The sequence below is a fragment of the Grammomys surdaster genome, unplaced genomic scaffold, assembly GCF_004785775.1.
Source record: "Grammomys surdaster isolate TR1022 unplaced genomic scaffold, NIH_TR_1.0 125574, whole genome shotgun sequence".
Classification (NCBI taxonomy): domain Eukaryota; kingdom Metazoa; phylum Chordata; class Mammalia; order Rodentia; family Muridae; genus Grammomys; species Grammomys surdaster.
This window is the reverse complement of record NW_021620421.1, coordinates 921271-945975: the sequence shown is the minus strand read 5'-3', so window position 1 is coordinate 945975 and position 24705 is coordinate 921271. Positions and strand designations below refer to the sequence as shown.

Below are 24705 nucleotides of genomic sequence, written 5' to 3'. Positions count from 1 at the left end.
CACTCTTATCCCATGTATATAGACAGGGATAGCCTTTCCACTGAAGCTGGCTGAAGAGCATGAAAAGCCATGGTACAGATAACAGACAAGCTTTGGAGGCCAAGCTACCACTAGAGTTTGGCCACTCTTGCTACTCTACTCTGTTCTGCTATGCCTGTTACACCCACTCATCTCCTCTCCAGTTTAAAAAAACATTATGGTACAATACATGTAACATAAAATTTCTCATCACAGCCATACTAAGCATGTCTCAGTAGTATTATGTACATTTTTGTTATGAACCAACACCCTAAATAGAAGTTCTGTGTCCATTATATAACTGCCAATTCTGTCAGAAGTACCCTACATTCTACCTTCAATCTCTATAAGTTTGTCTAGACTTCATAAAAGTAGAATCATACAATATTTGTCTTTTGTGACTAGCTTATTTAACTTGGCATAATGTGTTCAAGTCCTATCCATGTACCATGTATCAGAATTCTATTCCTTTTTATAATTGAATATTCCATTTTATATGTATATAGGTGTATCTATATCTGTGCGTATATGTATGTGTGTCCATTTATCCACATTTATCCATTCCTGTGTTGTTAATGGATACAAGTTGTTTCCTTCTTTTGGGACTTGTGAATTCTACTGCTTTGAACAGTCACACAATGGCAGTTCAGGCCCTCTTTTCAGTGCTAGGAGTGAGACTTAGGGATTGGATGAGAAGCCTTTGTTCGGGAGCTGGTTTTCCCCACCTCCTCAGCAATGCCTCTGGCTGTGTACATGTTAACAATAGCTGATTTGAGCTGGAATCTCATTGTAGACCCTCATTGTTTCATATGCATTTCCCTAAAAACAAAAGATCTTAATCATCTTAAAATTTTCTTTATCTTTAAAAAAAAGTAATTTTTATGTCTATGGATGTTTTGCCTGCATGTATGTCTGTGTATTACATGTGGTGCTTGGTCCCCATGAAGGCCAGAAGAAAGCATTAAATCTCCTGGGACTGGAGTTAGAAATGGTTGTGAGCTGTCATGTGGTCACTGGAAACTAAAGCCAGATCCTCTATGGGAGCAGCCAGTACTTTCAACTGCTGAGCCATCTCTCCAGACCAAGATGTTGGTTATCTTTTCATGAGCTTTTACCTCTTTGTTAGCTCTCTCCTTCTTAGGAGAAACGTCTAGTTAAATAATTTATCCATTTTTAAATGGCTTCTTGTTGAAGTGTATTTCTATGTTTTCTGAATATTAAAAAATTTTATCAGATGCATGATTTTCAGGAATTTTCTCATCTGTCAGTTGTCTTTTTACTCTCTTGAGCAGTGGTTTTCAGCCTTCCTAATGCTACAACCCTTCAATACAGTTCTACATGCTGGAGTGACCCCCAACCATAAAATTATCTGTAATTTTGCTAGTTATGAATCATAACATAAATATCTGATATGCATGAAATCTGATATTTGACCCCTGTGGAAGGGGTTGCAACCCACAGGTTGAGAACCACTGCTCTAGAGAATGCACAAATGCTTTTTACTTTTTTTTTTTTTTAAGTTAGGGCTTCATTATGTAGACCAGGCTGACTTTAAACTTGTAGTCTTCCCACCTCAGCTTCTTGTACATTGAGATTACAGCAATGTGCCATCATTCTAGGTTCAATCTTTTAAAATCTTGTTGGTTTTTTTTTAATCTGTTTTGGTGTTTTGAGATAGGGTCTTGCTATGTATCCCAGGCTAGCCTGGAATTCATAATCTTGTCTCTACTTCCTAAGTGCTGGATTAGAGATATGAGTCACCATGCCCAACCCAAAGCTTTTACATACTGATGGTGATCAATTTATTTTTTGTTGCCTATGCTTTTACTATTATAATTAAGAAACCTCTGCCTAACCCAAAGTTTGAAAGGTTTTCACCTGTATTTTTTTGGGTTTATTACTTATTACTTTATCATTAGCTGATCCATTTGTCTCTATTATGTATAATTTGTTTATACTATTTTCTTTTTTCCTAAGCTGGCCTGGAACTGACTACGTAGCCTATTCTAGTCTCAAATTTGCAGTAGCCCCTCTTCTCCATCTCCCAAGTGCTAGGATTACGGGTGTGAACTACCATACTTGATTAAGTTTATATTGTTTTTAAAGCCTTCTGTTTCCTTATTGATCTGTCTGATTTCTGTTTGGTTCTGTGTTGAGAATTTCCCACTATATTGTCAGGTCTGGTCTTGAACTTGTCAAGGGATCCTCTTGGCTTAGGCCCCCTATAGGAATACACCATCATATTTGGCTTCTGTGTGGTTTTTATGTCTAGTAGCCTATTAAAGTCTCTAAATATTTTTTATTATTTTTCTTTTTTTTCGGTTTTTCGAGACAGGGTTTCTCTGTGTAGCCCTGGCTGTCCTGGAACTCACTCTGTAGACCAGGCTGGCCTCGAACTCAGAAATCCGCCTGCCTCTGCCTCCCAAGTGCTGGGATTAAAGGCGTGCGCCACCACCGCCCGGCTATTATTTTTCTCTTAATTCTATCCATTTTACTTTATGTACTTTTTGGCCCAAGTGAATATGTTAGTAACTGCTAAATCTTGAACTAGACCTTTTACCAAAATATAATATCCTCATCTGTCATAAATGTTTTATTCAAAGTATTTGGCCTCACCATAATAAAGCCATATTAGCTTTCTCTATACTTATTCTTTGTATGACATAGCTGAGGCAGGAAAGCATAGAAAACAGTTTAGTTTGGAACCCCACTTGGCTTCAATTATGGACATATATACATACATATCCTTCTTGCAACAATGCACTTGGCATCTCAGTTCCTTCATCTGCATGTGCTGTGCACACATACTCTTTTCCAAACAGTGCACCTAACAAACTCAGAAACCTCTCAACACCCTACCTACGTCAGTCCACATGTACTCCCATCTCTGAATGACAAGATGCTCTCTGCTCCTATAACAATCAAATGTAGACAGTGTGTTTCAAGTCTTCTCAGCTTATCTGAGTATGAGAGTAGAAGGGCTCAATTGGTTTGGGGTGCATGTGCAGTAAAATAAACCTATGTCTTCTAGTAATCTCTTATGGAAATCCTCCACGTGCCCTCTCACATCTTTGCATAATTGGGTGGGCCTATGATTAAAATCAAATGCAGAATGGGGAGGGCCATGTCAAGTAGAGAAAATGATTATATAACCTATCAAAAAAGAGAACCACCCAAGTGTACCTGTTAGTAACCAGCATCTCCTTCTCTTGAACCCATAAAGAATGCCTAAACAATAATCAGACCTCGTGTGTTTTCACTCATGTGGCCTTTGGCAATCATGACAGTGTCTCCCTGGAGGGGAGTTATCTTGCTGCTTCTATACTTCTATGTGATCCCTGACTTAACTGCTTTCCTTTTTCAGTATTTCAGATGGGTCCTTTCTCAACCACTAACCTTATTGAGGCTCCCTTACATGATGAGCTGTTTTTCTCTAAATTTACCCTGTTTTGAGTTCACTAAGTTCCTTGGATGTGTATGTTCATGCCCTTTCATCTAATTTGAAAAGTTTTCTGTCCTTATTCTTTCTGTCTCTTTCGCCTAGAATTCCTACAACACATATGTCCATGTTTATCTATGTCCTACAGACTCCTTTAGTTTCTATTTATTATCCTTTTTGTTTTCTGTGCCTCTGGGTAATTTCATCATCTCTTTAAATCCTTTGACCCCTTCCTTCATGCTCAAATCAGTTGCTTAGTCTCTCTAATGAACTTTTCGTCTCAGTGATTATACTGTTTTGCTCTGGAGTGTGGTTTGTTATTATAGTTTGTACCTCTTTAGCTAACATTGTCATTGTGATGATGCATTTTTCTCCCTGATTTCTCTTCATTCTTCCCATGGTTTCCTGTATTTCACTGAGCAAATTGAAGGCAGATCTAAGATCTTTAACCAGTAATTCCAATCATTGCCTAGACTTCTTCAAGGGAGGTTATGTGTCAAACTCTTTTTTTCTGTTAATGGACATACTTTAAGTTTCTTTTTTCTGTTTTGTAATTTTCTATTGAAAATTGAACCTTCTAAGTAGGGTATGTGGTAACTCAAAATTTAATTTTTAGCTTCCAGAATTGGTAATTTTTGCTCAGTGAGGGCTAGAGTCATCTGTTTTGAGATTTTTTCAAACTTCCTGTCAAGTGTGTACTCTTCATATGTGGAGTCATTGAAGTTTCTGCTGTGTTGTCTCTTTAAATGTTCTTTAAATGTCCAGACTGCTAAAAGGGGAAACGACTCTCTTTAAATACCTAGTGACTAAGAAGATGCTTTAGCCCATGGGTTGGGGACAATGACTGGCCTCTATAATGGCAAAACTGTAGCAAGTGCCACGTTTTAGAGAACAAAGTCATTACTGCCCACTGGCAACAATAAGCCACACCAGCCACCTGGGCCATATCTCATGGCTGCCTGCTGTGTAGAAAGAGGACTGCTGCACAGAAAACAGAACATTACCAAACTAGGCAAGCCTCTCTACACTCACCTCTGGATGTTGTGAATGTTCAGCTGGCTGCTTTACTAGTTTTTTGGTTTGGTTGGTTTTGGTTCTGTGGCAAGGGGATGAGCTATGTCCTGCTTGCTCTGCCATCTTTATACCATCACCCTCTAATCATTCTCATCTCTCTTGGGCTTGACACCCTGACCTGCTGGTCATCACATAATCACTGAAGTGGGGACAGTATAATGGACACTTAGACTGATATATGCAAAGTCGTTCAGGTAAAGGGGAGAAACAGTCTATTCTGTACTGGAAAAGGGTCAAACCAAACATTAAAAAGCTGTTTCTTACACCATCATTACTCCAGGATGTCACAAGTCACCCCAAGTAGCACTCTGAGCACTGAGGAAATGGCTCAGCTGGTAAAGAACCTGCCATGCCAGCATAAGGACCTGAGTTCAGATCCTCAGAAACCATGTAAAAAGCCAGGCATTGTGGCATGTTCCCATAATCTCAACCCTAAGACAGTTTTAGGGGAAATATCATGCATGTCTGGATAATGCTGCTCCTGAAAGCCATGGTTATTAAACAAAACCCCAAGGCCAAAAGTGAAATAATGCCTTATGAGTTGTTGGTCATAGAGCCAGAGGTATGCACAAATAATACAAGTCACTGTGATTCCTCTTGGTTGCCCATCAGAAGTGATTGATAAGACCCTATTACTGAAGAAACTGTAACCTCAGTTGCAAGGTATAGAGTTCAAATTGGAACTGAGCTGGAAACTTTGTCCACACTAGCCAGCTTCCATAGTGCTGGAAGATGCTATATATACTGTTGAAGGAGAAAAGGCACTAACAGTCTTTTTTTTTTTTTTTTAGTATAGAATAGAGTTTATTCAGGGCGTGGAGAGGGGAGTCAGGAGGGTAGTAGAAGCAGAGAGAGGAAAGAGAAAGAGAGAGAGAGAGTGAAGAGAGAAGCAGAGGAGTAAAGGCTGGCCATGAGCACATGGAGAGAGGGGGAAGAGAAGGGGAAGGGGTGAGTGGACATGGGGACCAAGACAGCAAGAGAGCAAGAGAGGCACTAACAGTCTTAAATGGCTGTGAATTCCACAAACTACAATACCAATCTGTAAGGCAAGATGTGTTCACTAGTGCAATAGTGACAGAACTGTTCTATGTGTAAACAACTGCTTTCTCACAGAAAAGAGAACTCATTTGGTAAAAACTCATGGCTAAGGAAATCTTAGGCCCTAGGGGAAAACTTATTAGTATTTTTTTTAGCTAGGCTGTCACGGCACTGAGATGCCTAATAAAATGGCTGCTCAGGGTGCTAAGAATAAGTGATAGTTGACTAGTCTAAAGCTCAGGGATCATTATTTAAGTGAGGGTAGAAAGTACAGATGAGCCAGAGCACAAGGGCTGTGAAATGCTGTCTTTTGAGCCCGGCATGGTCAGTGCAGCAATGATCTCACAGCAGCTATCTTCAATTGGTCTATATAAGACTGGGCCTAGGAGGCTGGAGAGATGGCTCAGCAGTTAACACACAATACTCTTGCAGAGGACCCAAGTTCAATTCTCAGCACCCGTATGGTAGCACACAACCTGTAACTCTGTAACTTGTGACATCTGTTGCTCTAGTTCCAGGGGATCCAATGCCCTCTTCTGTCAGCTAAGAACAAAAGAACAAAAGACTCAAAGAACAAAAGAACAGTACAGGAGAGACATCCAATGTGGACCTCTGGCTTCCATACTTAGATGCACATGCGCACAGATATATACAGAGAAAGAAAGAAATTGGGAGGAGGAAAAAAGAGAGGGAAGGAGAAGGAAAGATGAATAAGGAAAAAAAGCTACTGTAAGATGTTGAAGCCATTCTTCCAATAGTGAATATGTGACTAGAACTGGAGAGATTAGTGGCACTGTGCATTCACATACCTAATGTGACCAGAGACTTGGGTTCCACCAGGTGTTTGCTCCCTGTTTGCTTTGCAAAGCTGAGTTTTACCTTAGTGGCGGGCATGAAACATTAAGTTTTCTGGACTGGGGGATGGTTCAGTTAGTAAAGCACTTGCCTTGTAAGCATAAGGGCTTAAGTCTGCTCCCTAGAATTCATGTGCAGAAGCCAGGTATGATGACACAAACTTATGATTCCAATGCTTAGGAGGTGGACACAGGTGGATCCCTGTGCTTGATGGCCCACTAGCCTAATGGCCAAGCCCCAATCCCAACAGTGACCTTGTTAAGAAGGTAAACTGTATGGTACTTGAGGAAAGATTCCTGGGGTTGACCTCTTGCCTTCCACAGGCACACACATACCTGCATATATACACAGTCAGAGATGAAGGAGACGGGAGAGGAGAGAGGGGAGAGGGGAGAAGAAGTAAGAGGGGAGAAGAGGGGAGAGGGGAGAGGGAGAAGAGGGAGAGGGAGAGGGAGAGGGAGAAGAGGGAGAGGGAGAGGGCAGGACACATCCACCCACCTGTTTATGCTCAACTGGTGGCAACCCTCCCCACAACCATCATACTTGGAAATCATCTTTTCCTTAAATAAGTGAAGCAACAGCATAGTATTTCAAAACAGGTGTTGAAAGAAATCAAGAATATTCAGTAAAAGAATAGCATTTTGTGGATTTTTTAAAGAGGTCTTAAGTAGAAAATAGGTAGGGACAGAGAACTAGGACAATGTCCATGCATTGTATGCAACAATGCAACACTGTCCAGAAAATACCATGGGATCTCAGGATTAGAGTGCTGTACTTGGTTCAAGCCCCATACAGAAGCAGCAGTCTCCAGGGACCACCTGCACAGCCATCCAATCCCACAGACATTTCTAATTGCCTCTGCCCTCTTGTGACCCAACTGGTCATGCTATCATTGTAGAGACCCTGTCCTTTGGCTTCTGTAACACTCTTCTCTCCAGACTCTTGTTTATAGCTGTGCTGTGATAGGGCATTTCACCAGGAGCCAAATACAGAGAGACAGGGAAGGGTCTGGAACCAATGGACCAAAATTATAGAAAATCAAAATCTATTGATATGACATGTTCACAGCTTCACAATCATGCCTTAAAATAATCAAATGTTACTTCTCAATACCAAAATACCATCATCCGGAGAAACTAAAAAGCAAAACTTAAGCATTGGATTTCATATTCCTTACAACAAGGTGACTTTCCATTATAATAAACATCTCTTCTATATCAGGAAAAACAATACAAACCTAAGACAAGATTTTCATTAGGAAAAAAAAAATAGGGCTTGGAGAGACTATGTATCAGTTCAAAGCACTTGTCACTATTTACAAAAGACCCAGGCTTGATCCCCAGAACCTACATGGCAAGTCAAAAACCAGCTGTGACTCCAGTTCCAGGGGATCTGATGCCCTCTTCTGACCGTTGTGAACACCAGACACATACACAAATGAGACCATCGAAAGATTCTCTTTTGCTTGCCAATCTGAGTTAAATTTCCTCTGAAGTCCTAACCCTGTCTCCATATAGATGGTACCTCTGTGACTCTGATGACGTCTTAAATCAATGCTAAAAAATGGCTAGAAACACAGGAGTCCCTTTAAGTTCACTATGTTCTCTCCCTTGCATGAATTTAAAATAAAAACACCACCATAAATAAAAAACAGAAGAACTAAAACCAAAAGTCCAGTTCTGAGCTTTTACTTCTATGGCTTCTATTGCCAGTTGTCCCTGTCTTCACTCCTCTGCAGTTGGTCTGATTGCCAGGTAGCCTTAGAGGTAGCAGTATGTGCCACCTGTACCTACTCTGTGACTGTACCCTCCCTCAGATTCAGAGAAAGGCCATATATAGATCCCATTAGCCCCTTACCAAGTTGATGTCCAGACTGGGAACTTGAAGTGTCAAAGGGCTCTGAGCTGGCCTCAGGAGCACTTGGCTCCCAGGATTCACGGTTCTCAGATAGCTCTGAATAGGCATCACCCAGCACCTTGTGAACTGCCACAGGCTCTCCATTTCCAGGGCCCTGATCCTCACTACTTGTGTCTGCCACAGCCCGAGTCTCTTCACCCATTTTCTCAGCAAACCACTGCTTGACCTGCTGGGCACTCATCTGGGTCTTGTCGCAGAGGGTCTGCAGGTCCTCCTCGCACAACATCTTGTGTGTCATGTAATAATCTTGCAGCAGTTCTCGGTTGCCAGGGGCTATGACCAGCAAACCTGGAGGGAAGTTGCCCCTCTTATAGTCTTCGTACCACTTAAGCTGGCCATTCTTAAGGGCATACCTGCTATCTCCAAACCAGCGTACCACCTCTGGCCGGGGCAGCCCTGTTTGGGCCATGATGGAGTCGTAGTCCTGGTTGCTTGGCCACTGTGTTTGGACAAAGAGCTGCCGAAGCAAGTGACGCTGCTGTGCGGTCTTTTTGTAGCTTACTTTGCTTGGCGGCTGTTCTACCAACTTGTTCAAACCGTCTTCCTCAGGCTCACAGACACTCATCCCCGGAAGCTCACTCTTGCCACTGGCTTCAGTGACCCGCAGGTTCTTGAGGTTGATTTTGATGGGGCTGACCTTCCGCTCTGCCAAGGTATGGCTAAAAAATATTTCAGAAGAGCCATTTTCACCAGGAACTCTCAGCTCACTGGCCAACTCTTCATCTCTACCCTCCTCCTCAGCACCCTCTTCTTCCTCCTTAGGCACATGCCCATCAGCCTTCTTTGTCTCCTCGGCATTCACCTTTTTCCGTCTCTCTGAGAACCAGCCATCAATTTCCCTTCGGGTCATTTTCGTTTCATTTCTTAGGCGGTCCAGCTCCTCCTCAGGAGGAAGTGGGTTTTGTGCAAAGCTGCTCTCTAGAACTCGCAGCTGCTCTGGGGCTCTCTCTTTGTATTTGGTTGGCGTGAAGTCTGGGGTCTGGTGCCAAGATTGTCGTTTGGTGGCAGGGTGACTTACTAGTGAGGTTGCTGTTGGGATACAGGTCACTTCTGGAACTTTCGATGACAGGGGAAAGGGCACCTCTGGCACAGAGTCAATGAGAACAGAGCCATGCTCTCCGGGCATCATGGTCCTGGAGCCCTTCAGGTTCCGGCAGTGATATCTCCGGTCACTGAACCACTTCCGCACCTCTCTGGTACTGAGGCCTGTCACTTTGGTCAGATGCTCTACTTCACTCTGCCCAGGAAATTGGTTCCGACAGAAGCTTCCTTTCAGAGCCGACAGCTGTTCATGGGACTTCTTATTTTTGTAGATGTTTGCATCAAGGAAAGCTTGAGAAGTTATGCTGGGGCATGCTGTGAGGAGTGACTGGGCTGCATTGACAACCTTCACAGCTGATGCTGTATTTGAACACACAGTGTTAATGGGTGCCACAGATGGCTTGGGAACAGATGCAGTTGTCAGGGGGAGGGACGAGCTTGATGCTTGTAACCCATTGGCCATCAATGGTTGAGTGACCAACAGGCCCCCTGCTGTGCCCTCAGGCTGCCCCACAGCATGGCCTGGGAGAGCAGCCTGGATGAGGTGCTGTACATTGCCAGCACTGGCAACAAGGGGGGTGTTTAGAACTGTGATTGTGGGCTGAGGCACAGACTGGATGACTGTATTGAACATCTTTTTCCTGGCATCTTCAATCTCCTCAGGAGACCAGCTGATTCCCTGCTTCAGCCTTTGGGCTGTGAACCAGATCTTAAGCTGTTCTTCAGGATACTTGGTCACCACAGTCAGATAGCAGAGCTCAGCTTTGGTTGGGTAGGGGAATTTGTGGAAGGAGTTCTTCAGAAAGCTGTTGGAGTCCATAGCTGCATTGTATGTTGGGATGCTGCTGAGGGGGATCATGACTTTTGGAAGGGCCTTGGATGTAGGCAGGGGTTGGTGGGTATGGTGCTGGGCGTGTACTGGGGGCTGCTGCTGGAGGGAGAGGAACTGTGCTATACCAGCTGGCAATACAGGCACAGTTCCTATCAGGGGCCCATTGGCAGGATGAGGGGGTTTTGTGGAATTAGCAGATGCCTGACTGACTGGAGCTGCCCCATTAATGAAAGTATGGTCCCCCTCTTTAACCTCTACCTCCCCCGCCAATGGCTTAGGCAAGGTCTCACTCCCAGGCTGATTAGGAGCATTCTCTTTAAGCATATGGATTTTTTTGGCTTCAGCTTTGCCTTTCATTATCTTCATGATTGGAGTCTTGGTAATGATGATTTCAGTCCCTTCAGTAGTAGACTCACCTGCGAGGACAGATGAGCTAGCATTCTCAGGGACACTCTGCTCCACTACTACATGATTGTCTGGCTTAGTCACATTCCACAAAAAGCTGGCTTCCCCTGAGTGACACTTGGCATTATGCAGGGAAAGCCCTTCAGGGGTTTTTGCCAGGAAACTGCACCTTGTACATACAAAATTTGGGTCTTTATTAAAGTCCGTGTGCTCTGAGTTCATATGTCCTACAAAGTGGGTCACATCCTGGGACCTGAAATCACACTCCTTACAGGAATATACATAGCCATCCAAAGTGCTCCGGTGCCCATTTGCCAGGGCAGAGCCATCAGTGCTGCTGGGGGCAGGGGCTGCCTCACTGCTGGCATCAGGTGCCTCTGAGGGAAGATCCTGCTGGGGACCTTCAGGCAGAGGTTCCACAGGCTGAGCCTCTGTGCTGGCACCTGGCAGCACCACGGTCTTAACTGGGATCATGCATGGGGTAGTGGATTTCCTCTTGCTGGCCATGGTGACAATCACTTCGGGTTACCAGCAGACAAGAAAGCCTTGTAATACAAACTCCAGCTATTCCATGAGGGTCTGGGAAGTGCTTCCAAGGGCAGTTTTGTCAGTTATTTGCAGAAAGTCACTTTTCCTTATTAAGCCTGGGGAGAAAGAGAAAAAAAAATATGATGAAGATCTTGCAGTCTCTGAATCTGTTTTTCAGGTCCCTAATCATATACTCACTGCTTACTTTCTATCTTGTGAGTCTTTTCACAAGAAGCTGGTGTGCTTTTTTGCTATGAATTGTAAGGCAGGAGCTCCTTGGTAGTTGTCCTGAGAATGATCTTGGATGCTCTGTACCATTTGATACATTTAAATTATACAGTTTTTCTTTGTTTATCTCCATATATCTTCACATTAAGTAACTCAGCTTATAGTAAAGAAGAGGGAGGGAAGGAAAATCATCCTTTTTGAGCCTAAAAATTAATTCTGACCAGTTTAGACTTAGAACAAAAGACCCAGTGTAATTCCTGTTTAAACATTTGGACCAACAAGGGTGTTTCTTTTCATAGTCTTCCCACATACAAGAACATGACAACGCCTCTGTCTCCTTCAAACCAGGCCCAGAGACCAAGTCATTTTTAGTGTGGATGCAGGCAGGGTGTGTAACAGCCAAGCCTGTCTTTCCTACTTGTTATCCTACTGCCTGTATTCCCAACAGTGAGTAAGCTGTACTTCCTCTACGTGCCTAGGACACTGTCACTTAGGTAAGCCAAGGATCAGAGAGTACCCACACCCTAGTTTAGATGCAGCACTCAAGTGTGAGGCCTCGTCCTGGACTCACAGAACTGCCTGCACACTTGTTTTGTGCTTGTTTGGTATCTGTCATTTTTATTTCTGTTAATGTCTTTTTTGTTCTTAAAAACACTTTTAAAACTTTGATCTGTTTGAAAGCAAGCCGAGAGATTTACTTATATGTAAAATAACTGTGATAGCTATTCCATAAGACACCATAAGGGATTTTTGCCCTGTGACCCCTGCCTGTTCATTAACAGAGTCTGCCATCAAGGCCTCTTCTTGAGCCTCACTCCTGACTATGGTGTGCACTCTCTCTCTCTCTCTCTCTCTCTCTCTCTCTCTCTCTCTCTCTCTCTCTCTCTCTTTTTTTGTTTGTTTGTTTTTCGAGACAGGGTTTCTCTATGTAGCCCTGGCTGTCCTGGAACTCACTCTGTAGACCAGGCTGGCCTCGAACTCAGAAATCCACCTGCCTCTGTCTCCCAAGTGCTGGGATTAAAGGCGTGCACCACCACCGCCCGGCTGGTATGCATTCTCTTATTCCCAAGTGCTTTCTCTTGAGTAAAGGACTGCTTATATCTATATTATATATTTTTTCTAAAACTCTAGCTTTTTGAATAAATATACACATCATCATCATTAAATTTCTTTTTAATAAATATTCAAGCTATAATGAATAAGAATATAGTGATTCTAATATCAAAATAAAATTAGTATCTGTTTGGATTTGATAAAAAAATATAAAGAAAATTTAAATATCTTGATTCAAATTCTTAGAAAATAAACAAGGTAAGTTTTTGTTTTCTTTTTGGCTTCTAAATCTAGCCTGATGATCATAATAAAATAAACTGTTACTAAGAAGGCTGTTATATGATAAACATACATCCAGATCTAACCACCAGTCACTGCTTCTACTACCATCCACTAGTGTCAGGGACAAACTTACTGAATTTAATTATAAAGACATTAATAGTAAAGTGAAGTTAAAAAAAAAAACTATCGATTGCAGTACATTGAGCTCCATAGAGACAGCGCCGGGGCAAGCGAGAGCCGGACGGGCACTGGGCGACTCTGTGCCTCGCGGAGGAAAATCAACTAAACATGGGCAAAGGAGATCCTAAGAAGCCGAGAGGCAAAATGTCCTCATATGCATTCTTTGTGCAAACCTGCCGGGAGGAGCACAAGAAGAAGCACCCAGATGCTTCTGTCAACTTCTCAGAGTTCTCCAAGAAGTGCTCAGAGAGGTGGAAGACTATGTCTGCTAAAGAAAAGGGGAAATTTGAAGATATGGCAAAGGCTGACAAGGCTCGTTATGAAAGAGAAATGAAAACCTACATCCCTCCCAAAGGGGAGACCAAAAAGAAGTTCAAGGACCCCAATGCACCCAAGAGGCCTCCTTCGACCTTCTTCTTGTTCTGTTCTGAGTACCGCCCAAAAATCAAAGGCGAACATCCTGGCTTATCCATTGGTGATGTTGCAAAGAAGCTCGGAGAGATGTGGAACAACACTGCAGCGGATGACAAGCAGCCCTACGAGAAGAAGGCTGCCAAGCTGAAGGAGAAGTATGAGAAGGATATTGCTGCCTACAGAGCTAAAGGAAAACCTGATGCAGCAAAAAAGGGGGTAATCAAGGCTGAAAAGAGCAAGAAAAAGAAGGAAGAGGAAGATGATGAGGAAGATGAAGAAGATGAGGAAGAGGAGGAAGAAGAGGAAGACGAAGATGAAGAAGAAGATGATGATGATGAATAAGTTGGTTCTAGCGCAGTTTTTTTCTTGTCTATAAAGCATTTAACCCCCCTGTACACAACTCACTCCTTTTAAAGAAAAAAACTGAAATGTAAGGCTGTGTAAGATTTGTTTTTAAACTGTACAGTGTCTTTTTTTGTATAGTTAACACACTACCGAATGTGTCTTTAGATAGCCCTGTCCTGGTGGTATTTTCAATAGCCACTAACCTTGCCTGGTACAGTCTGGGGGTTGTAAATTGGCATGGAAATTTAAAGCAGGTTCTTGTTGGTGCACAGCACAAATTAGTTATATATGGGGACAGTAGTTTGGTTTTTGTTTTTCTTTTCTTTTGGTTTTATTTTTGTTTTTTTTTTTCCATCTTCAGTTGTCTCTGATGCAGCTTATACGAAGATAATTGTTGTTCTGTTAACTGAATACCACTCTGTAATTGCAAAAAAAAAAATTGCGGCTGTTTTGTTGACATTCTGAATGCTTCTAAGTAAATACAATTTTTTTTATTAAAAAAAAAACTATCTAATAATAATAGGCAGTTTTCAGTGTCTAAATATACATTTTCAAGCAAAATGAGCATTTGTATATCCATATATATTTCTGTTTCCTCATATTATTGAACATATATTCATTGCATGGCTTTCATAATTAAAATGTCTACTGTCTAATCATGTCCTACAGTGGATTTAACACTATGGAATCCTGTTTAATGTCACAAAGGCTTCACCTGCCCAATTTAATGGTCACAGGAACACAGGAACAGCTCTTCCCATACTTTTTTCTATAGGTTATTTCCCAAGGTAAGTATACAGAAATAGGTCTATTAGCCTAAAGTACATAGTTTCTAAGTACCTTTAAATATAATTAGAAAATTCTTTGAAATAAGTGCTTTATAATGCCCAACATAAGAATGGCACAGTTCCAATCCTCTAGTGAACATATCAGTTATTGGAAAAATCATGAAAGATCTCAGAATAAAAGTCCAAGAAGAAAACAACAGATCAACTGAGCTTCACAAAAAGTAAAGCTGGACTTCAAAATTCACTTTCAAAATGACAAAATGAGGCTGGAGTTAACGATAGTGTTAGAAAGCTTTCTTGATATGCACGAGGAGCTGATCTTGAGCTACAGCACAAAAATGGGCTTTAAAAATCATCTATCTGATAAGTTGTACCTGGAATATATATGAAGATATTTTACAACTTAAGAAGAACACAATCTACTTGCCGGGCGGTGGTGACGCATGCCTTTAATCCCAGCACTTGGGAGGCAGAGGCAGGTGGATTTCTGAGTTCGAGGCCAGCCTGGTCTACAGAGTAAGTTCCAGGATAGCCAGGGCTACACAGAGAAACTCTGTCTTGAAAAACCAAAAAAACAAACAAACAAAAAACAAAAACAGAAAAAAAAAACAAAAAAAGACATACAAATGGATAATAAGTAATAAGTACATTTTAAAGTGTTTAACTTTGCCAGACATGGTAGCACACACCTTTAATCCCAGCATCTGAGAAGTAGAGGCTGGCAGATCTCTGTGAGTTCAAGGCCTGCCTAGTCTACATAGTGGGTTCCAGGACAGCCAGAACTACACAGTGAGACCCCGCCTCAAAAAACAAAAATTAAAAATAAATAATAAAACAAAAAGCACCAACATCATTGGTAGCTAAGGAAACAAATCAAAAATACAATGAGATTCCTCTGTACCCCATCAGGAAAGATGCAGTCACATGGCAGAGAACAAATTCTGACAAGACTGTGGCAAAGTTGAAGCTTTTACTGTTTCTGGTATGTGAAATGGTGCAACTACTTTGAACAAAAGATTTTGGCAGTGGCTCAAGAAGCTACTACATACATAGTTACCAAATATACCCAGTAATTCTACTCCTGGACAGATGCAAAACAGAATGAAAATGTGTGTGTGTGTGTGTGTGTGTGTGTGTGTGTGTGTAAGGGGGAGGCAGAAAGTCACAGCCTTTAGTTCTATAGAAAAGGGTCATCACTCACATGTTTAAGTTTATAATTTAGGTAAGAGTTTTGTGACACAGTCTGGCATTTATGTCTACCTGGAATAAGGGTGAATGGTAGTGTCTATAAGCATCATGCTTGGAAGGAGAGAGAAAAGAAAGATGGAAAGCCACCAACTGGAAGACACACTACCAGCTAGAAGAGAGCTATGGCTCACCACAAGCCCAGACCACCAGTGAAACTCAGTAGCAGATAATGCAGGACCCTTGCTTCTATGGCACAAATGCAAAAGCACAGGGCCAGTGCTGGTATTTGTGATAAGGACTGGGTTTCACTGAGCAATAGAGAAATAATGTCTTCAGTATTTTATTTACAAAACCTGAGAAGTGGCCCAAGTAGGGGAAGGTACATGTGTGCATATGGGTGCATGGGTGGGTATGTGCATGTGTGTGTGTGTGTGTGTGTGTGTGTGTGTGTGTGTGTAGGCCTAACATTGACATTGGGCATCTTCTTTGACTGCTTTCTACATTATATTCTGAGGCAGAGTCGATTGCTGAACCTGGAAATGGTTTTGGTTAAGTCTGGCTAGGCAGTTTGTTATAGGGATACTGACTCTGCCTTCTGTATGATGATATTACAGGCAGCAGCCACACCCACCCACCTTTCATGTGGGCTCTGGGGATTTGAACGCTGGTCTTCAAGCTTGCAAGACAAGGTTTTACCCACCAATAAGAAATTTGAGTGAGATGTATTACTATATTAACAACAACATAAATCATGAACTTTCCCATATGACAGAAGGGACCAGTTAGAGAAATGAAGGAAGGAAAAGTCAATTCATATTAATAATCAAAGCTCTAAAATCTTTAACAATAACCACAAAGTTTTAATAAAAACAACAGATAAAAAGAAACGAAAAGAAAGAAAAGAAAATCTAGTAATAGCCAGAGTGTATTCTTGAAAGGAAAGACTCAGAACTATAATGATATCAGGACTTTCCAGATTGTTTGATTTCAGTGGGATTAAAATCAGCCAAGATGCCACCATGTTGATGGTATAATCTAGGTGGCGAGTATGTGGACGCTCCCCCTTTATCTTTAATTTTCCTCTTTGTTTGAAACTTTATTTTTGGAAGTGTTGGAGAGATATGCCCTAAGCATTTTTTTCATGGAATTTGACAAACTGAATTTGAACTGTCCTTTCAAGAGGAAAGATAAGAAATAGCTTTATATTTTTGAAACAGAATAGTGAAAGGGGTTTTGTTTCTGCCAGAAACCAAACTTTAAAACTGCATGATCAAAGAGGCATGTTATGATAGATAAAGGGATCATTAAGTGACTATGATGGCAAGCCTTGATGGCTACTTTCAAGGGACTGAAGAAGTACCTAAGAGATTAATGAAACAGGCAAATCCCTGAGAGTCTGTTGGTATTTCCATAAAAGATTAACTACAGAGAAATACCATCCCACAGGCAGAGAGAGAAAACATCCAGCAGCAGACACTCTCTTCTGATGCCTGGCCACAGGATGTGAGCTGCTGTGCTCCTCCACTACTCCTTGAAGTGGACTGACACTTCGAAACACATGGAGCAAAATAGTTAATGTTTCCTTTCTTTTAAGCTGTTTCTTCCAGATTTTTGTCATAGCAAAGAAAGGGTAACAGATATATTTTATGTACATGGATTTTTATTCTTTTATTGTTTAACTTTTAATGTCTGTGTCTCTCTATGTGTATGCACATATGTGTGTGGATACCCAAAGAGACCAGAAGAGGACACTGGATACCCTGGAGCTGGAGTTATAAGAGGTTATGAACCATTTGATATGAATGCTGGGAACCAACATTGGGTCCTTGGAAAGAACACCTAACACTCTTAACCACTGACATCTCTCCAGGCCCTAAGTTACAGAGTAAATGAGTACTGTTGGGCAGAATCAAAGGATCCCAATTGGTGGTCATTGGTAGCAGAGGCTAGCACTGTCAACTACCGCCATAAACATTTGACAAATTCAAGCATCCAAATCAAGAGATGTGTGAAACATGAGATAAAGTACACACAAGAGGGGTCAATGTGCACTGACAGCACCTCTGGTTAGAAAAAGAAGTCCAGTTGTAAGTAAACACGTAAAGAAACCATTCTACTCCTTAAATCAAGTTCCCTTATTGTCTTCTAGGCTGTCATGTTTCTTGGCTGTACCTGCTTGCAAAAAGAAGATAGCAGCTATAGGCATCTGTGACAGCTGTAAGCACCAGAGGGCTTGCTCTAGAGCCCGTTTCCTGTACTTTCCTTTCTTTAGAGAAGATGGCTCGCTCATGCTATGATCCTTTCTTCTCAACCAAGCAATAATTTGGTCATCAAAATGATACTGCTGGCTAGGTGTGGTGGCATACACCTTTAATCCCAGTAGAGGCAGTTGTATCTCTATGAGTTACAGGTCTTTACATAGGGAGTTTCTGGAGAGAGAGAAAGAGAGAGAGAGAGAGAGAGAGAGGGAGGGAGGGAGGGAGGGAGGGAGGGAGGGAGGGAGGGAGAGAGAGAGAGAGAGAGAGAGAGAGAGAGAGAGAGAGAATATATGAATTATGTTTTACAAGACCTGAACAAGCTCTAGCCAGACAAAAATCTCAGCTCAGAGAAAGGGAAGTGAGCACAGACTCCCACCCTTAGCCAAGGAGCTATTTGATTACTACATGCTATAAGGAAAAATCAGCGCTCTAATGGAGTGACACTGAATACAGCAACCACACTATGGAGGAGGCCCTATGCTCAGGAGTAGTTGGCCAACACAACACAGACTCCATAGTTTGTTTTTGTGTACTCTTTTGTTTGTTTTGTATTTTTTGTCCTTTGGACATTTTTTTTTGATGAGAGAGAGAGAGAGAGAGAGAGAGAGAGAGAGAGAGAGAGAACAGGAAACTGGGTGGGTAGGGAGGTGGAGAAGTTATGGGAGGAACTGGGGGAGGGAAAGAATACGATTAAAATACATTGTTTAACAATTTGAAAGAATAAAAGATATTTTTAAAAGAAAATTATAGTGCTTCAAAATGTGCTTATGTGGCCAGTGAGATGGCTCAGCAAGTAAAAGCATCTGTGACTGAACCCAATGGCTTCAGTGTAATCCTCAGGACTCACATGGTAGAAAGACTGTACTTGTCCTCTGACCTTCACATGCAAACCGTGGTGTGCTCACACAACACACTTCAATTTTTGTTTTTGTTTTTTTAAAAAAGATTTATTTATTTTTCATGTATGAATGTTTTGTCTTCTTGTATATATGTGCAGGATTTAGGCATGGTATCAGTCACTATGTGGATGCTAGGACTCAAACCTGGGCCCTTTGCAATAACAGCCAGTACTCTTAACCTCTGAGCCATCTCTCCAGCCCCAATTCAAATGTTTTTGGTTTTGTTTTAATGGCAAGCAATGGAACAACAACAAGGGGACAGAATTTAGGCTTTTAAAGTAAGTGTTATGCTCAAAATAAATAATTTATTTGCAAATGAGCTACATCTTATTTGGATCCTGATTCTAAATAAACTAAGAACAAAAAGCCATTTTTAAAAAAACTATCAGGCAAACAAATATGTTAGCATTTTAGCTTATTGTCACACTGAAAAACAATAAAAAACACCCAAAACCAGTGGTTTAAAGGAAATAATGTCTGTCTAATGATTCTGAGTAGCCTTAGCTGGGAGATTCTTTGCTCTGGATTGGGAAGCTAGAGACCAGGATATGGCTTCTCTCCTGTATCTGTCACACTCTGGCTGGGATGGCTGGGATGGCTGGGATGGCTGGGACAGGACTCACTCTTCTCCTTACACAGCAGCTTAGGCCTTCTCACAGTATGGCAGTAAAGAATAGTGAGACTACTTGTACAGTGGATGACTTCCAAGACAGGAAGTTGCCAGCCACCTTAGGAGTTAGATCTGGAACTGCCAGTATTATTTTTGACATACTCCACTGGTGAAAAATAAGTTATAAGGCTAATCCCAATTAAAGGGTATGGAAAACAGATCCCCCCCCCAAACCAGGGATTTTCCATACTAGAAGCAATGGTAGTATTTTTTTTTAGCCCACCTATCAAAAATGGACATTATATAGCATTACAGAATTACTTAATGTCTTTGTATTTTAACACTAGCATTTCAGTTATATCAAAAGTCCCAAATTGGTTAGCATGACACACAGAAATATTTATGAACAAAACAACTCATGATATAGTAATTAACTGGATGGTGAAAGAATCACAAGAAAAAAATGGGAACTGGGTAAAAATAAAAAACTGACCATTCTACTGCATATATTTCATATTCATAAATAAAAACAAAATCTGACATAAAAGGGTATATGATAAAGCCTTTATAGCAACTTCTAAAAAAGTGTTTTGTTTTAAATGTTTATCTTTCCTTTCTTGGAAATTACTAACTTTGAATGTGACAGCCAGATACTGCCACCCACCTTCCTACTGCTCAAGCCAACCTTAAACAACTATCTTTCTGGGAATTTTCCACCCCACTAAGGAAACTAAGTTAATGTCAATTCTACCACTCAAAAGGCATCTTATCTCTCCCCGCCCCCTATTCTCAATGCCCCTAGGGGATTACTCATGCTTCCCACCCTCTTTTAACACAGAGAACCTACTAAGCAAGGAAGAGGACAGGATGTGCCCAACACAGCAGATCCTCATTCTGTTTTAGGCTACATTTAGGATATCTACTACAGCAAACACAGTCCTTTTAGTTTCACATTCCCTTATAGATGGCTTGAAGAGTTTACAATTATTCCAGTGGGTTTGGTGGGTAGTGGTCATTCTTCTTCTCATCTTTTTCTTTATTCTATTTTGTCTTACTCTTTTTTTATTTTTTTTTATTGGATGTTTTATTTACATTTTATATGTTATCCCCTTACCTCATTCCCACCCACCCACCCAGGAACCCCCTATCCCATCACCCCTCCGCCTGCTTCTCTTTGGAGGTGCCCCTACCTACCCCCCCCACTCCCACCTCCCCGCCCTCAAATTCCCGCCCACTGGGGCATCCAGCCTTCATGAGACCAAGGATCTCTTCTCCCACCTATGCCCGACAGGGCCATCCTCCCTTACATATACCGCTGGAGCCATGGATCCCTCCCTAAGTGCTCCCAGGCTGGTGGTTTAGACCCAGGGAGCTCTGGTTGGTTGGTATTGTTGCTCTCCTCATGGGGCCTGCAAACCCTTTCAGCTCCTACAGTCTTCACTCTAACTCCTCCATTGGGAACTCCATGATCAGTTAAATGGTTAGCTGTGAGCATCTGCCTCTGAATATGTCAGACTCTTGTTCTTTCTCCTCCCTCTTTTTTTCTTTTGAGACAGGGTTTCTTTGTGTAACAGCCCTACCTGTCCTAGAACTCACTCTGTAGACCAGGCTGGCCTCAGATTCACAGAGATCTGCCTGCCTCTGCCTCCTGTGTGCTGGGATTAAAGACATGTACCACCACTACCTGGCTCTACTTTTCTTTCTTTAAAAGGATTAAAAGGGTATCTTATAAAGGATTACTATTGCTGTGATGAAACACCATGGCCAAATGCAACTTGGAGAGGAAAGTGTTTGCCTGGCTCACACTTCCACATTGTAGTCCACCACTGAAGGACATCTGGACAGAAACTCAAACAGCACAGGAACCTAGAAACAAGAGTTAATACAGAAACCATGGAAGGTGCTGCTTACTACTGGCTTGCTCATCATGGCTTGCTCAGACTGCTTTCTTATAGCACCCAGGACCACCAGGGACAGCACCATCCACAATAGGCTGGGCCTTCTCACATCAATTGCTAATTAAGAAAATGCCTTACAGGCTTGCCTACAGCCTACTCTTATAGAGGCGCCTTCTCAGTTGAGGTTCCCTTCTGTCTGATGACTCTAGCTTATGTCAAGTTCACATAAAAATAGCCAGCACAGTACCTATATAGCCAATTTTAGTTTTATGGGTTTTGGTTGTTTTTTATTGCTTTGTAGTCTACAGAAGACTTAGGTGTCAAGGCCTCTTTCTCCTCCCCGAAGCCACTTCAGTGCTTTAAAGGTCCTCAAAGACAGAGCCAAGTGCATACAGCAGCCCCAAAATGCCTCCCTTGACTCTGTGTGCCTTGGTCTGCTGCCCCCCAGGAAATTAGGCTGAACATGAGTATGATCTTGAAGAGTTCTGGGAAAATGTGGAACTTTCCTGATGAAGTACAATTGGGCCTGATAGTTTGATATAAGATCAGAAGAGGATTGTGTAGATGTATCCTGGCTCTTAAGCTGATCAACCCATTGAATGGCATTTAATATTGCCTATCAGGAAAAAAATGGTAACTTCCTGAAGAGCTATTAATAGCATTCAAAATATCACTCCAGAAGTGAGCATGTGTCAGGCCTTTACTTCCAAGGAACTGAAGCCTGTACTCCTGCAGTTTTTCCCTGTTGGAGCACTGCCTTTCTCTGGATGAAGGAACTAGAGCTTCTTTAACAGAGAAGGCAAGAAAGGGCTCAATAGCTTTCTTCCCTCTTTGACAAGTAGAATAAGTTTAAAAATTAACTTTTGAGTTTTGTTGTGCTTTATAAAAAAGAAAAAGAAGCCAGGGATATGTTTACTGGAGGCACAGTATGGTGTGAGGGAAAGTGGTACATTCCCAGGCCCATGCTGAGGCATCCCTTCCCCCCCACTCCCCGAGGTACCAGTCACAAGACGAAGGTATAGTATAGAATAGAGTTTATTTGGGGCATGGGGAGAGGTGAGTTGAGGTGGTAGTAGAGACAGAGAAAGGGAGAAGGAGAGGGAGAGGAAAAGGATGAGGAGGAAGAAGAGGAGGAAGAGGAAGAGGAGGAGGAGGAGGAGGAGGAGGAGGGGATGTCCATGAGCTCATGGAGAGAGGGGAGAGGGGAATGGGGAGAGAAGGGACAGAGAGGAAGGGTGTAAGAAGAGCAAGAGAGTGAGTCAGGCATACCTGGCTATTGCCAGATAACTGTGGGGTGGAGCCTAGAAGAAATGTCAACAGAATTCACTTAAAAGGAAGATAACCCAGATGGCATCAGAAAGGACTAGGAAGCAAGCTTTTGAGGGAGCTAGTTTAATGACAAGAACTAAAAGATAAGACCAGCTGATAACACCTGCAGCTGCTGTCCCACTAGCATCCTAGAATTGGGGAGGGAGGACTAAGGAGAAGCAGATGTTTATTCACTTATGAATTCCTTTATTTGCAGCATTATTCACAAGAGTTAAGAGGTGGACACAACCTAACGTCCACTTGACAGACAAAGGGATAAAAAGAATGTGATGAATATAGAGAGTGGAATATTATTTAGTCTTCAAAAGGAAGGGCACAGAATAGAGTTTTTTTGGGGCATGGGGAGAGGTGAGTTGAGGGGATAGTAGAGACAGAAAGGCAGAGAGAGAGGGAGAGGTAGAGGAGGAGGAAGAAGAAGAGGAGGAGGAGGATACAGTATTACAACATAAAGAGACCTTGAGACAGCTGAATGAAAAGAACCAGACATCAGAAAGCCATTAGTTTTTGTACCTAAGTAAACCCTGGTTATTAGTAGTGTTGGGAAGATGATTAAGGTACAGACTGCATGTAATTCTTATCTGCTCAGACTACATCCTGAATAGGACTTCAGCTCATATGAGCTATAGTATAAGCCAATACAAATAGCACTAGTATTAGAATTCTTAACCCCATGCCTAGATCCCATTTATCCATGTGTTTAACAACTAAAAACTATCATTATATGTCAAGCATTGTGTGACATGGTAGAATTTGAAGAGCAAAAGGACAGAAAATTTGGAAGAGTTAGGAATGTCTGTGTGAATGACCAGAGGGCCTGTGGTAGGATCATCCCTGTCTGCTCAGTCCAGCCGTGCTTCCTTAGCTTGCTAGGTCTCTTCATGCTAGATTTCTCCTCTTGAGAGAGAAAAATGAAATGGAATTCGACGTAGATGTGGTGATAGTTATAGGAGGTGCACAATGATAGACATAGTTGCCACTGACATCTCTTCTGGGTGGGCTGCAAATTGAGGACTTCTTTCATTTCTGATCACCTCATTTTGAAAAGTCATGCACAAATTCTTATGTGTGCAAAGGATTGATGTTTTAGTTTGGTGATAGGATGTGCTCAAAGAACTGGTCTCCAGAGAGACTGCAGAATGAATTGAAGGTTCTTACACTGCACACGTAGTTACTAAAGGGTAAAATGATGACCTTCAACCACGAGACAAGTCAAATACAGAAAGAACTTGTTGGTTGTGTAGTAAACAGTTAACTTATTTTGTGCCTACAAGGGAGATCAACTAAGAAAGCAAACATCACAGTTGTGATAAGCTCTGGGCCTTGGTGACACAAGAGCCTGCAGAGCAAGCCATGTGAAGGTGTATCTGGGAAGGCATCTGGGCTGCACACATTCCCCTCTTCCTCTACATTGACTGCTTCTGAGTCTCCTTAGAGCTATAGCTTCAACTTGGAGGCAAACATAGGTTGTGTTTGGGTACTGCATCCTGTAGGGGCAGTGCCCATGCATAGTACTACAGCAGCTACCTTCAAAAGTGTGTCAGCATTGAGATATTTGGGGTATATAGGAACATGATTTACCATCCCTGTCATCTATCTGAATGGTCTCAGCCTCAAGCCCACTAGCCTATTACTTTCTTACTTGTTATCTGTAAAAGTTCTGGGAAATGTGTCATTTTAGCATTTGGTTAAATTTAACTTTTTTGTTTTGAATGCATAGAATACTCATATTGTTCTAAAATTAGGGGGTCCATGGGGCCTAATGGTTAGCTAATGGCAGTACAAATGTAGTGCCTTTGTATTTTTCACACGTGCATACTATTCCAGTATCTAGATATGCTATAGTTGATTTGACTGACTTTTTTTGGTGATTGTGATTGGGTTGTTTGTCATCTGTTGCTGTTCCAGTGCTGATCATGTATTACATACTTTATATATGTGTGAGTTTATCAGTAGGCTGAGTTCCTATCTATGTCAGAGTGGCTGAGTTGAATAAAGGAGAACGTTTCCATTTTTGTTTTAGTGGATCTTATAAACTGTGAGTAAGTATATCTATTTTTGAAGCCTTACTCACTGAATGTAACCTCAG

General features: G+C 41.9%; 1 protein-coding gene across 6 annotated transcripts in view; it reads right to left on the bottom strand.

The window, feature by feature from the left end:
- Zhx3 (zinc fingers and homeoboxes 3) overlaps positions 1-24705 on the bottom strand; it is a 115188-nt gene that overhangs the window by 6248 nt on the left and 84235 nt on the right. For all 6 annotated transcript variants that reach the window (XR_003713866.1, XR_003713868.1, XR_003713864.1 and 3 more), the window contains one exon: positions 8282-11263. Coding sequence is in view for 1 of the 6 variants with exons in the window: in XM_028786757.1 (XP_028642590.1) it covers positions 8282-11126 (2845 nt within the window). In the remaining 5 variants the exon portion in view is untranslated. The remainder of the gene's footprint in view (positions 1-8281; positions 11264-24705) is intronic.